The 22,382-nt window shown below is 46.9% G+C and overlaps 1 protein-coding gene and 1 long non-coding RNA gene across 3 annotated transcripts in view; one reads left to right on the plus strand and one right to left on the minus strand.

Moving 5' to 3' along the window:
* Positions 1-855: 855 nt before the first annotated feature.
* Positions 856-15,454, plus strand: LOC137562905 (transmembrane protein 127-like). The gene is made up of 3 exons (XM_068274719.1): positions 856-1,135; positions 5,580-5,750; positions 12,103-15,454. The coding sequence occupies exons 1-3, from the start codon at positions 937-939 to the stop codon at positions 12,393-12,395; spliced, it is 663 nt and encodes a 220-aa protein (XP_068130820.1). The 5' UTR covers positions 856-936; the 3' UTR covers positions 12,396-15,454.
* The window catches only part of LOC137562914 (uncharacterized), a 30,039-nt gene continuing 10,583 nt past the window's right edge, over positions 2,927-22,382 (minus strand). For both annotated transcript variants that reach the window (XR_011030212.1, XR_011030213.1), the window contains exon 3: positions 2,927-3,299. This is a non-coding gene — a long non-coding RNA (uncharacterized lncRNA). The remainder of the gene's footprint in view (positions 3,300-22,382) is intronic.

The following is a 22,382-nucleotide window of genomic DNA, read 5'->3' on the forward strand; positions in this document are numbered from 1 at the left end:
CACATTTTATTGCTGTGGACAGCCCCACACTATATTGTTTTAGATGGCCCCACAATATATTGCTATAGGTCGGCCCACATTATATTGCTATAGACAGACCCACATTATATTGCTATAGACAGGCCAACATTATATTTAGACAGCCCCACACTAGACCTCTATAGACAGCACCACGTTATATTACTATAGACAGCCCCACATTACTATAGACAGGCAGCCCCACATTATATTTAGACAGCACACATTGGGCCTGATTCACAAAGCGGTGCTAACCCAGTTAGCACGCCTAAACACTTTTGGCGTGCTAAGTAGTTACCATGCACCAAGCTAAATCAGTTTGTGTGCTAAGTTTAGCGCTGTCAGCTGCACGGGAAACCCGGTGAGACGAAAACGGCGCACCTGATGCGCCCAAAAGGGCGCATCCAATGCTCCGTTTTGGGGGGGCACCGGGCAGCGCTACACTTAGCGCGCAAAACTTAGTGCGCCCGCAAAGTATGTTTAGGCGTGCTAAGGGGCTTTTCGCAAGCATGCTAACAGTTAGCAGCGCTTTGTGAATCAAGCCCATTATATCACTATAGACAGCCCCACATCACATTTATAGACAGCCCCACACTATATTGCTTTTAGATGGTCCCACATTATTATTGCTATGGAGAGGCTCACATTATAATACTATAGACAGCCTCACTTTATATTTAGACAACCCCACATTATATACTATGGATAACTCCTCATTATGTTTTGACTTTAGTCAAGACACCTGACCCACTGTCACAGCCTCAGCTCGCTCCACCCACGTGTCACCCGCCGAGCCCCACCCATCACGTGCCAGGGTCCGACACACTGCCTCTCATTCGCCTGCTTCCTGTGACGTCAGTAGTGCGCGGCGCGGAGAGATGACGCTGCTGGCGGCGATGTAAACAGAGGAAGCCGGGGATGGAGAGAGCGGTCGGTAGGGCGGAGGGGGGCGCGGCTGAGCGCTGTGAGGGGGCCGCCTTACTGCAGGCTGTCGCTGTCATGTTCGCCGGCCTCGCTCTGTCCGACCCGGCCTGGCTTCAGGTGAGGGTGGGGGGAGAACAGCTCGTGTACGGGGCTTCCTACATCCTGCACCACGGCTTCAACTTCACCGAGACAGGTACGGCGGGGATCTGATCAACGTGTAATGGGGAAGGGGGATCCTGGACTAATGACAAGTGAGAGTGGGGCAGGGGAGAGAGGAAGGGGGACCTGGACTAATGACAGAGGTGAGAGAGGAAGGGGGAACCTGGACTAATGACAGAGGTGAGAGAGGAAGGGGGATCCTGGACTAATGACAGAGGTGAGAGAGGAAGGGGGATCCTGGACTAATGACAGAGGTGAGAGAGGAAGGGGGAACCTGGACTAATGACAGAGGTGAGAGAGGAAGGGGGATCCTGGACTAATGACAGAGGTGAGAGAGGAAGGGGGATCCTGGACTAATGACAGAGGTGAGAGAGGAAGGGGGATCCTGGACTAATGACAGAGGTGAGAGAGGAAGGGGGATCCTGGACTAATGACAGAGGTGGGAGAGGAAGGGGGGTCCTGGACTAATGACAGAGGTGAAAAGAATGGGAATCCTGGACTAATGACAGGGGGGAAACTGGGGCTGGGGAGAGAGGAAGGGGAATCCTGGACTTATGACAGAGGGGAAAACGGCACCCTCATGGTTGAGGGGATTGGGGGAGTTTTTCTAGTTCAATCATAGTAAATAGTAAAATTTCCCCCCTAGCAGCTGAGAGAAGTGTGATGTTGGGAGAGTCTGTACCACTGATAGAAGTGGGAAGAAGTGCCCCGGGAAAGTGAGAGGAGGCATAAGGGTCAGTGTGGTAAAATATTTTGCAACTTTGTCCAGTTGCAATAATTTATACTGTATTTTTGGACTAAGACTCACTTTTTCTCCCCCAAAAGTGGGGGGAAAAAGTCACTGCGTCTTATAGTCCAAATGCAGGGAGTTCCTGACTTGTGAACTCCTGCCAATACTAACCTCCAACCCGCCACAATGTCGGGGACTCTCTGTACTGTGCCCATGCAGAGAGTGGACATAGAGGATACAGGGGACACAAAGGGGCATAGAGGACAGAGGTGGACACAGGGAGACACGAGGTACAAGGGGGCATAAGGTACAAAGGGGGCATAATCCACAAGATGCCCCTTCACCATAGATGCACCAGGTTTGTTATAGGTGTAATTATTTACAACCACTGCCACCAAAAATTATCCTTTAGGTGGCAGCGGTTGAAAATAATTACAGCCGGCAGTGTTCTCCCCAGAAAATTTTTCCAGCCGGGTGGCATGAAAAAGTAGCTGGGTGGGGCAATATGAGAGAATGCTTCTGTGTGCAACTCTGCTTATAGCATAGGTAGGAGGTGAGCCGATGACAGCCGGGTGGTCACCAAAACTAACCGGGTGGAGCACCCGGCTAAAAGAGCCTGGGGAGAACACTGGCCGGTATTACTGAATGAAGTCGCAAATGCACAGTTATGCACAGACCGTAGAGCGCGAATGCGTTGTGTGACAAAGTTGCAAAAGATGTTAGGTCACAATATCTTTCCCCACAAACGTGTTCAAACAAAGTAGCATATATTGACTAAACCGCCCACATGTATGTTAGATTAAAGTGGACCCAAATTAAAAATACAAGATTTCAGAAATAAAAACTATTTTCTAAATTATAATAATAAATGGCAGCTTTTTTTCAGCTGCATGATGACAAATATACAATATTTTACATTTATTGGAGGAGCCCCTCCCTTCCTTTCAAATTGCCGGCATTTTTCCGGCAAACTGGAGTAGGAGGTGTCCGGCAATGGAGAAATTGCTAATGGCTGCCCCCAGTATAACCCTGGTTATGAAAAGAGAAGGGTGAAAAGCATACACTGAAATGCTCATGGTTTGAAGGAGTGTTTATTTATCTTTGTATGTGTTAGTGGTGCAACGAAATATTTTTAATTAAAAAAAAAAATGTTTGGTTTGGGTCCGCTTTAATGACTTTAACCAACACAATACTTATCTATCCACCATACACTGTAGGATACCAGGAACCCCCCACCCCCGATATGCAATTAACGTTGAAATGCACATGCTGAGTTGACGAGCATGGTAAAGATGCAGTGCTGCACATTTGCTATAACATAAATAAAGGAGGTACTGAAGAATATGTACGCTGGCTTGAGGGTGTGCTGGATAGTTGGATCACCAGTTAAAACAGATGTTCGGGAATCCAAGCAGGAAAGCATTTGGCATCCGTTTTCGCTGTTTATCCGGATCGTGTTTTGAGTCTCCTGGGGGCAGGGAAGAGGGAAAGAAGGGATTAATTTATTTTTATTTAATTAATGTATTGTAAAATGTAGTGTAATGTATATTTTCTTTAACCACTAGATGTCCCCACACAATTTATGCTCTGAACAGACTTCAGAGCAAACAGGCAATGTTTGATAGGGATAGTGCACACCAAAATTGGAATTGCTAGTGCTTAGCGATTGTGATAATGTAATGTGATTTTTTTTTTTTATTATTATTTATTTATTTATTTTATTTATTTCAGAGCGATTTCTGAATGAGTTAGTGTTTTTGCTCATTCAGTCAAGCTGCATCACTCTAAAAAAAATGCTAAATGGAGCACATTTGCGATTAAAGAAAAAATCACAACGCTGCTGTGAGAACACCCTTTAGGGTTGCATTAGCCAAGTGCTTTTCAAAGCTCTGGCGATTTGAAAAACGCTCAGAAGTGCTCTTGGTGTGCACCAGCCCCTACAGGAATGATCATTGGCTTCTCGTTGAAGCCATGATCCTTCCCTTACAGGCATTTTGATTGACTCGGGGCACACACAGGAACAGCAGGAAGTGATGCATTAACCACCCTGGCGTTCTGATAAGATCGCCAGGGAGGCTGCGGGAGGGTTTTTTTTAAATTAAAAAAAAACTATTTCATGCAGCCAACTGAAAGTTGGCTGCATGAAAGCCCACTAGAGGGCGCTCCGGAGGCGTTCTTCCGATCGCCTCCGGCGCCCAGAATAAACAAGGAAGGCCGCAATGAGCGGCCTTCCTTGTTTTGCTTACACCGTCGCCATAGCGACGAGCGGAGTGACGTCATGGACGTCAGCCGACGTCCTGACGTCAGACGCCTCCGATCCAGCCCTTAGCGCTGGCCGGAACTTTTTGTTCCGGCTGCGCAGGGCTCAGGCGGCTGGGGGGACCCTCTTTCGCCGCTGCTCGCGGCGAATCGCCGCAGAGCGGCGGCGATCGGGCAGCACACGCGGCTGGCAAAGTGCCGGCTGCGTGTGCTGCACTTTATTTGGCGCAAATCGGCCCAGCAGGGCCTGAGCGGCAGCCTCCGGCGGTGATGGACGAGCTGAGCTCGTCCATACCGCCCAGGTGGTTAAGACATCTTGTTTGCAGCTAAGGGGATCAAACAGGGCATTTTAATGCATCCAGTTTTGCAAGAACTGGTTAATCATGTTAAATAAGGTGACATGTAACCAATTCCATGGTTCAAACCTTCTGTTAATTTCTTGAACATTTACATAATTTGTATTCAGAATGTTTTCTTGATTGTCCACTTTTTTAAAATTACCCATACGTTCAGATTTTGTATACTGTGTCCTGGTTCACAGAAGTGTTGGGCCACTGGTGTGTCTATTTTACCTCAGGGCTGTGGAGTCATCTGATTCCTCAGTTTATGAAACCTCCGACTCCAGGTACCCAAAATTACTCAGACTGACAGCACAGTCCTGTGTTAAACAGTCCAGGTGGTACTTAACTGTAACTGATTTACAAAAAAGATTGAACATGACCCTTATGTTTGTCTAGTTACGTTTGTGCCTCTGAAGTGTGGAGAACTTTGTAAAATCTACACATGATTGTAAATTCTTACTGGTTTATTTAGGGTATTTTTCTTGAACATCTTCCCTTTTATTGAACCTATTGACCAGGCAGCACGGTGGCATAGTGGCTAGCACTCTCGCCTTGCAGCGCTGACTTGGCCTTAGACTATGATACATACATTACACAATGCATACATAGACATATGACTATGGTAGGTATAAGATTGTGAGCCTCTCTGAGGGACAGTTAGTGACAAGACAATATACTCTGTACAGCGCTGCGGAAGGTGTCAGCACTATCTAAATACTAAATAATAATAATTGACTTCAAGAGCTTGATTCACAAAGCCGTTCAAACTGTTTAGCACGGGTGTGCTAAACAGTTTGCACGTGAAGTGCCGTTCGCGGACTTTTGCGCGCGCAAAAGGCTGCGATCGTGCGAATCGGGGCACTTTGCGCGCGCAAAAGTCCGCGAACGGCACTTCACGTGCAAACTGTTTAGCACACCCCTGCTAAACAGTTTGCATGGCTTTGTGAATCAAGCCCCAAGTATAAAATCTACACTTTATTAGTGCTATGACAGCTCAGATTTAGATACATTGTGATGGAGTCGTTGTGCCATAGTTCAAATATTTGTGGACTTAACAGTATAAAGTACATTTTTATCTTCTAAATGATCTGTTTTGAAAAATTGTAATAGTAATTCCTGACTGACTAGTTGTGTATTCTTTTGGAAAGGTACCCATCAGCTGCTACACAAGCCTGGATTGTACATTCTGGCCCTCATAATGTTTTGCTGCTACATCAACATCCTCATTGGGTCATTTGCTTTCATGTTTGACTTTGTGGAGATGCGCTGCAGAACGATGATGGGAATCAAAATTTCTACAGTGCTGCACTTTATTCCAGGTAACTTGGCTTGGGTTTTAATCTCGCAAAATCAAAAAAAAACTAAATTGGTTATGTGTAACTAGCAGGCACTATAAATGGGTAGCACATAATATTTGGCTTTTGAGAATTATGTTCTAGTATTCAACAACATTTAATTCCAAAATGGAGTTCAGATGCCTATTTAGACGTTTCTAGTGTACCTGAAGGGGGAAAAGTGCTACAAATGGGTAGTTACCCAGGTAGATCATCCAGAGGCTTCCACCTTGCCATTCCAGCTTTTGGACCCCCCCTCCAAAGCCCGTTAATAGCACAGAGCCAAACTGGCTTGACTTTTGCCTCCAAGCCCAAGTGTGGACTCCTTGCTACTGCATAGGCGATAGCCGTCTTGTACAGTTTATCCGCACTTGTTAACCACTTGCCGACCAGGGGTGATTTGCCTGATCTGTGCTGCGTGGGCTCTCCAGCCCGCAGCACAGATCAGTATTATGCCAGGGCGATCAGACTTCCCCCCCCCCCCTTTTTTTTCCCCACTAGAGGGACGTCCTGCCGGGGGGGGTCTGATCTCCGCCGGCCATCTGCGTTTTGCGGGGGGGGGCTCCTCAAAGCCCCCCTCCGCAGCCATTTCCGCCCTCTGCCTCCTTCCCTCCCTCACTCCGTAATGCGCAGGATGGAGTTCCGTCCTGCGCATTGAAGGATAGGCTTCCGCCTATCAGATGCCAGCGATCGCCGATCTGCCCTACGGCGCTGCTGCGCAGCAGCGCCGTATGATGTAAACAGCGGGGATTTCTTCCCCGCATGTTTACATTTTGCAGGCGAGCCGCGATCGGCGGCTCTCCGGCTGTTCACGGAGACACCCTCCGTGAACTGACATGGAAAGGTTTCCATGGTAACCCGCAGACGACCAGTTTACGCCGATCGGCGTTAGCTGGTCGTCAAGAGGTTAATGTATAGGAGCACAGCCATGAATTTCTGAGGGTCCGAGCGCTGGATCAATGGTTGGGAGGAGGACATAAGAATCCTCTGGGGGGGTCCAGAGGCTTCCCTCTGCCCAGGTAAGCAGAGTTCTCCCTAGGGCCTTTTAGCCAGTTGCTCCACCCGGCTAGTATTGGTGATCACCCGGCTGTCATCGGCTCGCCTCCTCTTATTCTGTAAGCAGAGTTGTGCAGAGAAGCACCGGCCCTGCAATCTCTCTCCTCACCCCACCTGGCTAATTTTCATGCCACCTGGCTGGAAAAAATGTCTCAGGAGAACACTGGGTAAATATCTAAATTAAACACCTGTGGACCTCATAGGCATGATTTAAAGTTTACCTGAGTAAAGACAATTTTAAAACATGTACTAATCCTAACATAATTGTACATCAAGCTCTGGACAAACCAGAGTGTCAGCAGTCACCCTCCGCTTGTCCTGGGTTCTTAACCACCCTGGCGTTCTATTTAAATTGCCAGGGTGGCGGCGGCGGCAGGTTTTTTTTTTCATGTCTTTTTTTTTTTTCATGCTGTCAACTGAAAGTTGGCAGCATAAAAGCCCACTAGAGGGCGCACATGGTGCGCACTTCTGATTGCTTTCAGTGATCACAAGTAACAAGAAATCCTGCGGAGAGCGGGATTTCTTGTTAGACTTACCCCGTCGCCAAGGCTATGATCGGGATGACATCATGGATGTCAGCCGACGTCCTGATGTCAGACACCTCCGATCCAGCCCTTTGTGCTGCCCGAAAGTGTTTGGTCCAGGCAGCGCAGGGCTCTGGGGGGGAGGGCGCCTCTTCCGCCGCTGCGTGCGGGCGATCGCCGCCGAGCGGCGGCGATCGAAGACCACGCGCAGCTAGCAAAGTGCTAGCTGCGTGTGGCGCACTTTATTTGAAGTAAATCGGCCCAGCAGGGCCAGAGATATCAGCCTCGGCGGCAATGGACGAGCTGAGCTCGTCCATACCGCCAGGAAAGTTAAAGGGAACCAGAGACATTGGGGGGAAGCTTTTATACATACCTGGGGCTTCCTCCAGCCCCATACGCACGGATCACTCCCACGCTGTCGTCCTCTGCTGCCTGGATCCGCCGGTACCGGGTCCCGTCATTGACGCCAGTCGGCCGGCAGACGCGGCCAAATGTCTGCATCACACGGTGCTCCCTCCATATACGTACGCATGAGGCTGCCTACTGCGCAGCCTCATGCGTAAGGGTATGGAGGGAGCCCCTGTGATGCGGACAATTGGCTGCGTCCGCCGGAAGTGACGGGACCCGGTACCGCCGATACAGGAAACGGAGGATGGCGGCGTGGGAGCGATCCAGGCTTATGGGGCTGGAAGAAGCCCCAGGTATGTATAAAAGCTTGTTCTAATATTTTTTTTTTTTTTATCAACGTTCATCTCTGGTTCCCTTTAAGCCATCTTTCCGCCATCTCCACCATTATAGTGTCATAAATATCTGCATGTCTTCCCTTCACTAGCCAACAGTAAGGGTACGTTTCCACTTGAGCGGCGCGATTTGCTCGCGGAAACCGTGTCAACGAATCCGCATGCGGTTGCGGATTCGTTGACGTTTCCATGCGAATTTTTTTACGCGGAATCGCCCGCGGTTTTAACGACATGATTTTAACCATGTCAATGCTGGCGAGCATTGACATGGGTTTTTAGACGAAATCGCACGCGGAAACGCAGGGAAAACCGCAAGACTAAAGAGCTTGCGGTTTTCCTATTTAGTTACATTACCGACGATTCGCGTGCGGGTGTGCGGCGTGCGAATTCTGACGGCTCTGCTGTGCAGATTTTTTCTGCATAGCGAGCCGCACAGAATTCCTGACAAGTGGAAACGGCGCCATCCACTTGTATTGGTTGAGCGAATCTGCATGCAGGAAACGCATGCAGATTCGCTCGAGTGGAAACGTACCCTAAGATGGGAAGAATTTTTTTTTGTCAGTGTGTGGACAGGATGGACAGCTACTGCGGAGTCAGGTGTGCCTGGAACTTAATAGGATTGCTGCACTATATTAGAACAAAGGGACAGTAAATGTGGTGAGCAAAGAGCAAGTACACCTCAGGGGCGTAGCTAGGGGGGGTCGGGGTAGGACAAGTGCCCCCGGGCGCCGGGCCCCTAAGGGCGCCCAGCTGAGCTGGGTTTTTTTTTTGTTTCTTTTGGGGAGGGGAGCAGTGCAGAGAAGAGGGAGAGCTGTGCGGACGGTGGAGAAGGGGGCTATCTCCCCCCCCCTTCCCTCACCTTAGGGTGCTCTCCCTCCCTCGCTGTCCCCTCCATTATTGTCCGGGTGGCTGGCAGCGGCGGGCGGAACTTACCTCCGTCTCGCTCCGGTGCCGGAAGTTCGGGTGCCGCAGCCGCTGCTCTGGACTGGACCAGACCGAGTAGCGGCAAATCCATCCGGCGCTGCGACGAAACGGAGGTAAGTTCCGCCCGCCGCTGCCAGTCACCCGGACATTAATGGAGGGGACAGCGAGGGAGGGAGAGCACCCTAAGGTGAGGGAAGGGGGGGGAGATGGCCCCCTTCTCCACCGTCTACACAGCTCTCCCTCTTCTCTGCGCTGCTCCCCTCCTGCTGGGGGGGGACCTGGCTACCTACTCTGGGGACATATAACCCTGACTACATATATTGGGCACATATACCCCTGGCTACATATACTGGGCACATATACACCTGGCTACATATACTGGGCACATATACACCTGGCTACATATACTGGGCACATATATCCCTGACTATATATACTGGGCACATATTATACCCCTGGCTACATATACTGGGCGCATATTATACCCCTGGCTACATATACTGGGCATATATACCCCTGGCTACATATACTGGGCATATATACCCCTGGCTACATATACTGGGCACATATACCCCTGACTATATATACTGGGCACATATTATACACCCGGCTTTATATACTGGGCACATATACCCCTGGCTACATATACTGGGCACATATACCCCTGACTACATATACTGGGGACATATACTCCCCACTACATATACTGGGCACATATACACCTGGCTACATATACTGAGCACATATACCCCTGACTATATATACTGGGGACATATACCCCTGACTACATATACTGGGGGCATATACCCCTGACTACATATACTGGGGACATATACCCCTGACTACATATACTGAGAGAACATATACACCTGCCTACATATACTGGGCATATATACCCCTGCCTACATATACTGGGCACATATACCCCTGCCTACATATACTGGGCACATATACCCCTGACTACATATACTGGGCACATATACCCCTGGCTACATATACTGGGCACATATACCTCTGGCTACATATACTGGGCACATATACCTCTGGCTACATATACTGGGGACATATAGCCCTGGCTACATATACTGGGCACATATACCCCTGGCTACCTGTTCTGTGGACATCTCTACCACTGGCTACCTGTTCTGGGGACATCTATACCGCTGGCCACCTATTCTGGGGACATCTACACTGCTGGCCACCTATTCTGGGGACACCTATAGACCTGGGTCTACCTATTTTTGGGGAACCACTGCTGTCAGATTGAGTGTATTTTGGGGAACTGCTGCCAGGTGAGAGGTGTCTACCATATTAAGGGGGCATTCTGCCTATTTATGTGAAATGCTGTCTATTTATGTGCCTCATGACTGCTGAATTTGTCTTGTTGGGGGCCTCATGGTTACTGAATTTGTCTTGTTGGGGGCCTCATGATTTGTTGGGGGCCTCAAGATCGCTGAATTTGCCTTGTTGGGGGCCTCATGATTGCTGAATTTGTCTTGTTGGGGGCCTAATGATTGCTAAATTTGTCTTGTTGGGGGCCTCATGATTGCTGAGTTGGTCATGTTGGGGGCCTCATATTTGCTCATGATTGCTGAATTTGTCTTGGAACATGCTGGAAGGTACATACTGAGGGAGGGTGGGTGAGCGTGAGCCTGCTAACCTCCATGTACATTTGGCTCCACCCATAACCACGTCCACGTTTATTATGTGGCGCAGCCTTCACCTTAGGGGGCGCATTGATAGTCTTTGTCCCCGGGCGCTGAAAGCCCTAGCTACGCCTCTGGTACACCTACCTATGTAAATGGGGCAACTTTTAGTTTGTAAAAAGGAAAAAATGTATTTCACTTTAGGTTAACTTTGACAGCCTTGTGGGATAGTGGTGGTCCTGTCTGAACTGCATTTTGGAACCAAGTTGATTTTTGTGTACTGTATTATGTATTGGTGGCTATCAGTCCATGTTGGAAATTTCATGTAAAGTATGTGTACTTTGTAAACCAAGGGGGTCATCTAGTCCTCCAACAATGCTTCTGCTGACATAATGTTTCCTCCATCGGACATCTACACCAGCTGCTAGCCCCCTGCCTGGCGACCAGTGCTTACACCCTCTGAGGCTTTTATTATGTGTTATCTATAAAACATTCCCTTGCCCCAGGAAGTGAAAGCTGTGCTAACAAGTGTAGCCTTAAAGATATGAGATGCTAGTAATTCTGACTTATATGCAGATTGTATGCATTCTGTAATTTGTCCAGAATTGACAGGACGTGTATTTTGTTACCCCAATCAATACAATTTGCACTAAATTTGGATGTAAGCCGGAATTATTGAAATCTTGTTGACCAACTTTACTACACATCATAGCATGGTAGCTGCCATTGTTTTATACTAAACAGCCACCAGATGGCACTAATGTGCTATTTATTTTTCATCTCCATGTTGATAAAATTCAGCGACAGGTAATCATAATGGCTTGTTGCTAATCAAAGGGATACTATGGTGAAAATAACAAAATTAACATTTACAAGTAGTCCCAGGTTGATGAGTGAGATGGGCTGTGTGTTAATTCTGGATCCGAACCAGAAGAAATATTTTCTTTTTTCATATCACATTTCTGACCGTCAATACTAAACACAACAGAATAGGTAAGCCATGTCATTTCTAATTGGACTTTTTTTTTCAGTTAATATGGAGCTTCCTCCCACTTTCAAGAGAACCTGAACTCAGAACTTCCTCTCTGCTCTAAAAGATAAACAACAGCATTACAACCTTTACAGAAAAACATTTCTTTGTTACGGCTGATACAAATCCTGCAACAAATCAGCAGTTTTTCTACTTCCTGCTTTCATAGAAGGTTAACATCCTGTGTTTACAAATTAGCTGCTCTGCTGTGGCAGGAGCTGAAACAGCTGAAGAGATCAAATAATAGTTGTAATTAGTTACAGATGAGGGGGAATCAGGCTAAACTCTCTAAATACATACAGGGTGCATTTCTCTGTCTTCCTTCTGTACTGTGCAAGTTATTTAATGGTAATGATGAGTTGTGTTGCTTTGATACACATTCCCCGTAAGTATCACCGCCGTTTCTTTGTTTTTCAGTTCTGTCAGCGGCTGCTTCCGTGGCACTGTGCTCCTACCTCTACGTGTTACTCTGCGATGAAGTCAGCCTGCAGGACATCAAGTCACCGGCCAACTTTGTTATGTTGGGAGACAGTTTCTACTTTGCCATCTGTGCCTTTGCTGCTTCTCTCTTCGCAACTCTGCTGAGCTGTTTCTGCACAGGAGGGAGCCGGAGAGAATATCGGAGAAGAAACTCTTCCACGTGGCTTGAGAGTACCACCCCCCTACTGCAGGGTTCTGAGAGCCCGGATACTGCAGGGGAGTATGGGTAATATGCCCTGGGCGTGGCCATCTAGCCTTCCAGGGTTGGGGAGGAGCTAGAAAGTGGCAGGAGGTGCCAGACCTGTAGCTCCTCCGCAGTCACTGGAATGTAGCGCTGGCCACATGCAGTCATCAGACTGATCAATCACTGTACCATCCTGCCACCACCTGGTAACACTGTATATTGTCAGACTGATCCCTGCACTGCACAGCTGGTGGGAAGGCTGCATGATCCTCTCACTGCACAGTTGTTGGTAAGATTGCACAGTAATTAATCAATCAAACCTCATAGGCAGCCAGTGTAAGTTGCCCATGGCTGGTTTAAACCGTGAAATATAGCGAAGGACCAAATGTTTGCATTAAAGGGCAACTCCACCTTATACTGATATTTCAGTATTTTGTGTTTTCTGGTTGGTTATGCCTGTTGCTGGTTTTTTGAGGAATCGATTAACCTCCTTAGTGGTATTATTCTTTACACATTTAGATTCTAAAAGCAGTACAATACACTCTGGACAGAATCATACAGCTAAGTATAGGCAGCCAGAGAGCCCACTCTGCGGGTTTAGGCAGCCAGGGAGTGACCCCCGTTAAGGGTAGCCAGAAACTGACCCACCCCTTCCCCCAGTATAGATAGCCAGAGGGGTTCCAGAGTATAGGTATGCAGAGAAAGTGCTTCCCCATTTTATAGACAACCAGGCAGTGCACCCCCCTCCCCCAACCCCCAGTGCAGGTATTCAGAGAGTGTCATTTACCCCTGTTTGTTATAGGTGCCCCAAGATGCCCCCCCTCCCTATGCAGAGCATTACTCACCTTCCCAGGATTCAGCCACATCCTGCAAGTCTTCTTCTTGTCCAGCGGGAGGCGCTGCACCTCTATGCTGAGATTGCACTGTCGTCATGTGACAGACGTCTCAGCATAGTGATGGGTCCCTGGGACGACAGATAGGTCCCGGGGAGGTAAGCTGTACGCCATAATCATCAGAGAGTCTCTTTCATATATTAGTTTCATCTTTCAAGTTGAATTAATGAAATAAATAGACTTTTGCATAATATTCTAATTTTTCGAATTTCAGCTGTAACCTTACCACGAGTCCCAGGTTACTGAGCTGTTCTGGCACTTACCAAGCCCGGTGATATCACATTGTCCTTTTCAGGGATGGTCAGTGAGAAGCTAATTATTCCAAGTTGATGCAAACTTTATTCTAATTTTATGCAAATGAAGCTTGGAAATGAACCAATCAGTGCAGCAGCTGGATTTTCAGAATTTCATTCACCATTCCCAGTCCAGTCATGAAGAAGAAAAATTGGCCACTATTTCTGGGGCTTCTTCCAGTCACCTGAAGTCTTCCTGGTCCCTGGCTGTCATTCTTCATTTCTCCGTATAGCTGCTGTCCGCCTCCTATAGCCGCATGCGCTGCCTGGCCACACGCCTACTGGGTTTCACATCTGTGGCCAGGAACATTTTGCGCATATACAGTAGCAATTTTTACGTACTGCACATGTGCAAAACTCTCTTGGCCATTGTAGCGCGATGGAGGAGGTGAGGGGCCCAGGACCAAGCATTGTAAATGAAGTTACTCTTTAAGAAGCCAGCAAATGCGAATCCAAAAAACAGAAATATTGGTGGTAAGTGGAGTGGCCCTTTTAACCTGCACTTCTTGTAATGTTTGTGTTTGATCAACAGTGTTATATTTATGTAATGTTACGGTATGTGATGTCTGATATGTTAAAGTACACTTGTACCAAGCCAAGAGGGTTTTTTTTTTCTACCTTCTCTTAATAATGGTTTATCTACCGTCACAGCACCATCCCTCTCCCTCCATTGTTGCTCCTCTCTCCCCCCAATGGGAAGGAACTATGCTGCAAAAATATTTTACAATTGTCCCAAACAGCGCACACGCATCGCAGATCTCCCGAGACACAGTATATTGGAACGGTGAGTGAAGGGGGGCAGAGGGTGTGGTACCAATGGAGTCCCAGGAACTTCCAAAGGAGACCAACAAATGATGGGGTAGTGTGTTGAGAATATGAGACACTCAACAACTAAGTGCAGAATACTCACAAGGGTAGGTTGCAAGACAACCAGAGTGTAACGACTGGTGAGGAAGGCCCGTCCTCACTTCGGTTCTTTTGCAATGTGGGTCATACTCCAGGAACAGGGTGTAAAGGTTCCAAGGAACCAACATACACGGCCAACACCCCGGTTGAGGGGGCTGGTATCAGGTATCACTGGGAGGGAGGAGGCGCCCCCAAGATGTAATGTCGACTGAATAAAATATAAAAAAATGTTCTTACCTTCAATAAGAAGGGGGTAACCCAAATAAAATTATATTTTTTAATAGAAACCAGACGTTTGGATGATAATGATCATTCAAGTGTCTAGTTATTAAAAATGTATCCTTTTTATTTGTGCTATCCCCTTTATTAGAGGTAAGCCAATTGTTGTATGTTTTATCCAGTCGGCATTCCTCCTCGGCACATTACATCTTGAGGCACTTCTGAGTAAAGGGGGCATTCTTAGGGATGGGCGGAGAGAAGGGGGGGATTACCACTTCCTCCCTGCACATAATCAACGTTCTGCTCTTTCAAAAATAAAGGCAGAGTGGGGGCAATGGGAGTGCTGGAGGGTGAGGATGGTGCTGTGACATGTCAGAGCACCTCAGATAAACCATTATTAAAAGAAGGAAAAAAACACTCAGTTCAGGGGTACTTTAAGGAACTGAGCTGTAACCACTGACCTCCTGACGGCGTTATCGTGTGTACACTTCTAGCCATAAGGACAGATGGCTAATGAGACTCTAGTCATTCTGACTTGTATGCAGTTGGAGTGGGCGATTCCAAATCAATAGAAGGTGCACAGGATTGGCCCACTTTTCAGCTCCATGGATATTTGCATAAAATTTGCATGTAAGCTGGAAATGGTGGCTTCTCAGTGACCATCTCTGATCAGACATTACATTGATGTTCATTCTGTGGTTTCATACTGTCTGCAATGCTGCCGTGATTTTTTTTTTCCTCTCATTCATTTTTATAATTTTACTGTATGTATTTAATTAAAAGACGTTATCTGAGTGAGTAGTCTTCTTCTCCATAGAGGATTTATGGGGTTACCGGTATTTTATACTCAGGAAAGCTGTAGTAATTCTGATACATTTAAAGTGGACCCAAACTAAAAATACAAGATTTCAGAAATAAAATCCATTTTCTGACTTATAATAATAAATAGCAGCCTTTTTTCAGCTGCATGATGACAAATATAAAATATTTTACACTTATTTGAGGAACCCCTCCCTTCCTTTCATATTGCCAGGACAGAATCCGTCAGGCTAGTGGAGGAGATAAAAAAACAAAACACAGACTGCTACTGATGATGTCACAGGGGAGGTGATCTCAGCTTGTGTGAGATTTCACATAGACGACGCCCCTGTGAGGGAGGGTAGCTGATGACAAACACACCCATGATCTAAAACCTCCTACTAAGCTCAAAAGTAATGGCTGCCACCTGTATAACCCTAGTTATGGAAAGAGAAGGGTAAAAAGCATGCACTGCAATGCTCATAGGCTTGAAGGAGTGTTTATTTATCTTTGTATGTGTCAGAGTGGTGCAACTAAATATTTTGAGTTAATAAAATGTTTGGTTTGGGTCTGCTTTAATAATCGAACATTTCCCCTATCGGACTCAAAACGCTCAAGAGCTGCAGCCACTAAGGGCATGTTCAAAAAGCCACCCTGCAATGCTTGGAAGTCTTGCCCAAAGACTTCTTACTGAATAGGTACTGACCCTAGCCAGGATTCTAACCTTGGTCTCCCATGTCAAAGGCTGTTTAACCCTGAGAGAGATACTGAAGCGGAAAAAAAAATATAATGAATTGGTTGTGTAGTATGGATAAGTAGCAAAGAAAATATTCTCATATTTTTATTTTTAGTTATATAGTGTATTTTAGAACATTTCATAATTCTCTAATATTTGCAGTTTACACACTACTCAACATTCTAAATGATTTTACAGAGCAGGCCAATGAACTTTTAAACTGTCCTCTGCAGAGAAAAAGAAAATACAATGACTAACAGTTGAGATAACAAGCTTCAGAAGACAGAGCTCTCTGCGACTTTGAAAGTCGTGGAGCTCAATGGCTCTTTTGCATACATGACTGGGGTGTCTTAACCCTTCCTGTACTGGAAACAATATTAGACTTATGTCTCTGCTCCTAATGTTTTATTTCTTAGCTGTGATACACATACAAATCATATAATATTTTTTTTTCGCTTCAGTTTCTCTTTAACCAGGACACTATCCAGCCAAATAAAACATTTTTTTGATACATTTGCCTTGTTTAAAGTGAACCTAAACTGAAAATAAAAACACTTAACTTACCTGGGGCTTCTACCAGCCCCCCTGCAGCTGCCCTGTGCGTCACAAAGCGATCCTTCGGTTCCCCGCAGCAACCCTCTGTCACTTGGGTGCGTAACCACGGTCCGCGCACTTTCTGATTGCGCTCCTGTAGACGGTAGCACTCTGAGAATGCTCAGTAATAAAAAAAATCTCTAGATCTCTACTGCGCATAGGCAGTGGCTGTCGACTAGCTATTTGGCTGGTTGGAAGAGGGTCGCTGCAGGGGACTCACTAAGTGACAGCGTGTGCATGGGGCAGCTACCGGGGGCTGGTAGAAGCCCCAGGTAAGTTATATTCAGGTTAGTACAAAAATCTATTCAACCCATGACTGCACTACACCAGACATCTTGTAACTGAATTCTATCAAATATTTTAACAACCATTTACAGCAGCACTAACTTAAAGAACACTTCCAAGCACAAGGAAAATAAAATAAAAATCCACTTACTTGGGGCTTCCTCCAGCCCCTGCTAGTCGTCCTGCGCCCTCACTGCAACTCTGCTCACTGATGGTGGCCCAGGGTCCCCTCTGGCGCAAGATCCCTACTGTACATGCGCGAGCGTCTCTCAGAGCCGTACTGACATCATCCGGACTGTATAATCATAAACTTTTGAAGCTGTTTACAGCTAGATATGCTGTGTAAACCTAAACTTTAGACAGATGGTGGTGCCAATGCCAGTGTCAGAAATTACATACAAAAAGTAAAGACATCCTTTGTACAAATGACCCAACATGGATGTCCAATGAGCTATTTTACACTTTGCGCTATTTGCTGCATTTTGCCATCTGTTTCTGATCATTTGTGAATTGCAAAACACAGGGACATCTGCAAAAAAATGGGAAACGCAGAAACCCTTTTACGCTATTGTGATCCGATTCTGCCAGATCCCAAATGTCAGACCTGCTACAATTATTGTTTGTGTTCCAAAAATCCAATCAAAATTGCATAACTCAGAAAATTGCATTATGAATAGAGATGTAGCGAACGGTTCGCCGGCGAACGGTTCCAGGCGAACTTTGGGGGTTCGCGTTCACCTGCACCAGGTGAACTTTTGCGGAAGTTCGATTCGCCCCATAATGCACTATGAGGGTCAACTTTGACCCTCTGCATCACAGTCAGCAGGCACATTGTAGCCATTCAGGCTACACTAAGCCCTGGAGCCCCACCGCCCCTTATATAAGGCAGGGTCGCTGGCCATGACACTCACTCGTGTGCCTGCTAGACAGACTAAAATAGCACCCCTCAGCTCTATACTTGGACACCTACCTAACTACTGGGGCACCTACTTACCTATACGGGGATACCTACCTACCTATACTAGGGGACCTACCTATGCCTACCTACCTATACTGGGTCTCCTACCTATGCCTAGCTAACTACTGAGGCACCTACCTATGCCTACCTACCTATACTGGGACTCCTACCTATGCCTACCTACATACAAGACGATAATAAAGTCATTGCTTCATTGTGGACAGACCAAATTCGATCAGCTGGACAGTCACTTGTTCTATCATTGAGCTACCACAGCCCGGCGACCGTATGGGCTGGAAAACTGCCACGGCCTGCACTCTGGCCATGGTGCGCACCAGTCCAGCACGGCCGTCACTACGCAAACAGCTGTTTGCGGTGCGTTACACAGTAAGTTTGGTGTGTCAGTGTGAAGCAGAACTCTAATTACACTACCTGATTGATGTATACACATGCAAGATGTTTGAAAGCACTTTAGGCCTGCAATTTAGCATTCAATGTGATTTCTGCCCTTAAAACGCTGCTTTGTGTCAAATCCAGATTTTTCCCTGGGGCTTTTGGTGTCTATCCCACTCATCCATGCCCCCCTCCAGGTGTTAGACCCCTTGAAACATCTTTTCCATCACTTTTCTGGCCAGCATAATTTTTTCTATTTTTCAAAGTTCGCCTCCCCATTGAAGTCTATTGCGGTTCGCGAACTTTTACGCGAACCGAACCTTCCGTGGAAGTTCGCGAACCGAAAATCGGAGGTTCACGACATCTCTAATTATGAAAATCCTGATGAAATTGCACTGTTTCCAATAGCATTTTGCAATTTTCTGTGTGAAACACCCCTAAAGGTGAGCTAAGTGGAATATTCCACAGCAATATGGGGGTAGTTTTTGACTTCTTTTCTTCTTCTGATCACTAACTCGCTGCTATGCTATATCAATTTCTTCTATTTACATTTAAAGCGGAGCTGTAAATCTGCTGAAAACAAACTGTGTCACCTACCTGGGGCTTCCACAAGCCCCCAGCAGCTGTCCCGCGCCGGTCCTGCACAATCCTCCATTCTCCCACCGTGGCTACGTTTTGTTAGCCTGGGGCTACGTGAAGCTTTCTTCGCGTTCCAGCCCACAATAGCGTCCTGCGCTAATAGCAAAATAGCATCCTGCGCTAATAATAAAAGAAAGCTTCGCCTAGCCCGGGGAGCGCAGTTGTCGGTGACTTTACAAGTCGGCGGTAACAAAACTTAGAGAACGGAGGATCGCGCAGGACCAGTGCGGGACAGGACGGCTGCTGGAGACTTGGGGAAGCCCCAGGTAGGTGAAACAGCTTGTTTTCAGCGGATTTACAGTTCTGCTTTAAGTGTTAGTCAATGCATGTTGGCGCGGTTTTCATGTGATCATTCCTTTAAACCATGCGTTTGCTGTTTTCAGATGACTTGTTAGAGAAAAAAATAAAAACGGCTAAATCAGAAGAAAGTCGGGTGAGAATAGGGTTAGGTTTAGCTGTAGTAAAATATTGGTAATATGTACGGGTATTTCACTAACGTGCATTACCACTGTAAATAGTAGAATATTGGTAAATGTTACTGATCTTCTACTAGCAGCTATTGCCCGGTGTCCAAATTTCCTGGCGCCTTTTTTTTCTGCATACGCAGTATCTAATTTTATTCACTTCTGCTATGTTTAGATTGAAATCTTTATTTCATTTCAGGTACCCATTCTTATTATTTTTTTTAGCTCTCCGCTTGGATTAAGGATTTAAAGGGACACTTAACCTCCTTGCCGGTGATCCCGAGCTCAGCTCGGGGTAACCCGCCGCGGAGGATTGCTCTGGCCCTGCTGGGCCGATTTACATTTTTTTTAAAAAATCACGCAGCAACCACTTTGCTTGCTGCGTGTCACCTGCGATCGCCGCCGATTCGCCGCTACCCGCCGCGTTAGTGCCCCCCCCCCCGCCGAGACCCCGTGCACAGCCTGGCCAATAAGTGCCAGGCAGCACTGAGGGGTGGATCGGGACTCCCGCTGACGTCGGTGACGTCATCGCGATCGTAGCTAAGGGCGACGGGGGAAGCGCTAAAGGAAATCCCGTTCAGAACGGGATTTCCTTATGGTCGAGTGCGCTGGCGATGATCGGAGGGGTTGGAGGGACGCCGCAGGGAGGGGGGCATCATGTAGCTAGCGCTAGGCTAGCTACATGATAAAAAAAAAAAATGCAAAAACTTTCTTAGACCGGCAAGGAGGTTAAGCCTGGAATAAAAAATCTGTTTTACTTGCCTGGGGCTTCTACCAGTCCCCTGCAGCCATCCCGTGCCCTCGCAGTCACTCACAGAGCCTCCAGTCCCCTGCCGCCAGCTAGTTTTGTTTTTTGCTAATGGAGTCGGCGGGCTTTCTGCGCAGGCTTGGCCATGCGTATCCTTCTTCATGTTCCCGTCCTCAATAGCGCCCTGCACAGGCGCATGATGCTATTGCGGATGGGAATGCGAAGAAAAATACACGTGGCCAGGCCTGTCGGGCCTGTCAAAACGAAACTAGCTGGCAGGGGGGGGGACTGGAGCCTCCGTGAATAACTGCACGGGACGGCTGGAGGGGGCTGGTAGAAGCCCCAGGAAAGTCAAACTGATTTTTTTTATTCCTTGCTTAAGTATCTCTTTAAGAAGGCTCATAACGTATTTTTTTATTTTGCTGAAAAAAAAGAAAAAGCTTTGTACTGAACAAAAGTTTCCTGAGAGCAGGTTGTATTTCTCCTCACACTCTGTAGATCCCTGAAGAGCCCTCCTGTCAGGCCTCCTCAGCATTCCCTGCTGTACTGGCGATAACACGAGGGCGGCTCTTCTGGTGCTAGCGTGTGAGCAGGCCGCAGGACATATCTTGTGAGACACGCAGCCCAGCGCCTGGCGTCCCTCGTCCCATTACCTCCAGTCATCTTCTGTATGTCATTGTTTACAAGTGTAGAGGCTGCAGATTTGGCTGAATTAACAAGCGTGTCATCTCATTCTGGTTCCTACATGATGAAAGTCGTCCTACATTTCACTGTGCGCTGGCGTGACAAATTGTTTAATTAGCAGATGAGATTAGATTAGATTGGACATCAGAAGGCTCTGGACAAATAACGCTGCATTCAGAGATACTTCCATCTATCTGTGTATCTTTCTTCCCATCTATCCTTTTCCTTCCCTCCTTCCTCCCTATCATCCTACCTTCCTCCCATCCTTTCCTTCCTTCCCATCCTTTCCTCCCATCTAACCTATTCTTCCTTTTATTCCTTCCAACCTATCCTTTATTCCTTCCCATCCATCTTTTCCTTCCTTCTCATCCAACCTATCCTTTTTTCCATCAATCCATCCTAACCTTCCCATCTTTCCTTCCTTCCCTCCCTCCTATACATCCAATTTTTCTTCCCATCCATCCATCCTATCATCTCTTCCTTCCCATCCAGCCTCTCCTTCCTTTTCATTTTTCTTTCCCATTCATGCTGTCCTTCCTTCTCATCTGTCCTATTCTTCCATTCCTTCCCATCCAACCTATCCATCCTTTCTTCCTTCATTCCTTCTCTCCCTCCCATCAATCCTACCCTTCCTTTATTCCATTCCTTTTTATCCTTCATTTCATCCTATCCTTACTTCCCACCCTTTTTTCTTTCCCATCCATCTATCCATCCATCCATCCTTTCTTCCTTCCCATACATCCTTTCCTTCCCTCCTTACCATCCTTCCTTACCTTTTCCCTTTTTCTTTCCTTCCTTGCAATTCGGCCTATCCTTCCTTCTCATCCATCCTATTCGTCTTTCCCATCCATTCTATCCTTCCTTCCATCCTATCCATTCATCCTTACCTTTTCCCCTTCCTTCCATGCAATTCGGCCTATCCTTCTTTCCCATCCATCCTATCCTTCCTTCCATCCTATCCTTCCTTCCATCCTATCCATTCATCCTTACCTTTTCCCCTTCCTTCCTTGCAATTCGGCCTATCCTTCTTTCCCATCCATCCTATCCTTCCTTCCATCCTATCCATTCATCCTTACCTTTTCCCCTTCCTTCCTTGCAATTCGGCCTATCCTTCTTTCCCATCCATCCTATCCTTCCTTTCATCCTATCCTTCCTTCCATCCTATCCATTCATCCTTACCTTTTTTTCTTACCATCCATCCATCAATTCCTCCTATCCTTTCTTACTTCCCATCTTTTCTTCTTTCCCTTTCTCTTTCCCATCCATCCATCTATCTATCCAGTCCTTACTTCCCATCCTATCCTGTCCTGTCTTCCCATCCGTCTTATCCTGTTTTCCTTCCCTTTGCCCTATCCATCCTATTCTTTTTTACTTACCATCCTTTTTGCCTTCTCATCCTTTCTTCCTTCCTATCTATCCATCC

This window comes from Hyperolius riggenbachi, chromosome 1 (assembly GCF_040937935.1).
Source record: "Hyperolius riggenbachi isolate aHypRig1 chromosome 1, aHypRig1.pri, whole genome shotgun sequence".
NCBI classification, from domain to species: Eukaryota; Metazoa; Chordata; class Amphibia; order Anura; family Hyperoliidae; genus Hyperolius; species Hyperolius riggenbachi.

Excerpts from the sequence above, each read along its gene's own strand:
- LOC137562905 (XM_068274719.1), top strand. The coding sequence starts at position 937 with ATGGAGAGAGCGGTCGGTAGGGCGGAGGGGGGCGCGGCTGAGCGCTGT. Across the intron at positions 1,136-5,579 it reads CTTCAACTTCACCGAGACAG|GTACCCATCAGCTGCTACAC; the intron begins GTACGGCGGGGA and ends TCTTTTGGAAAG. Across the intron at positions 5,751-12,102 it reads AGTGCTGCACTTTATTCCAG|TTCTGTCAGCGGCTGCTTCC; the intron begins GTAACTTGGCTT and ends TTTGTTTTTCAG.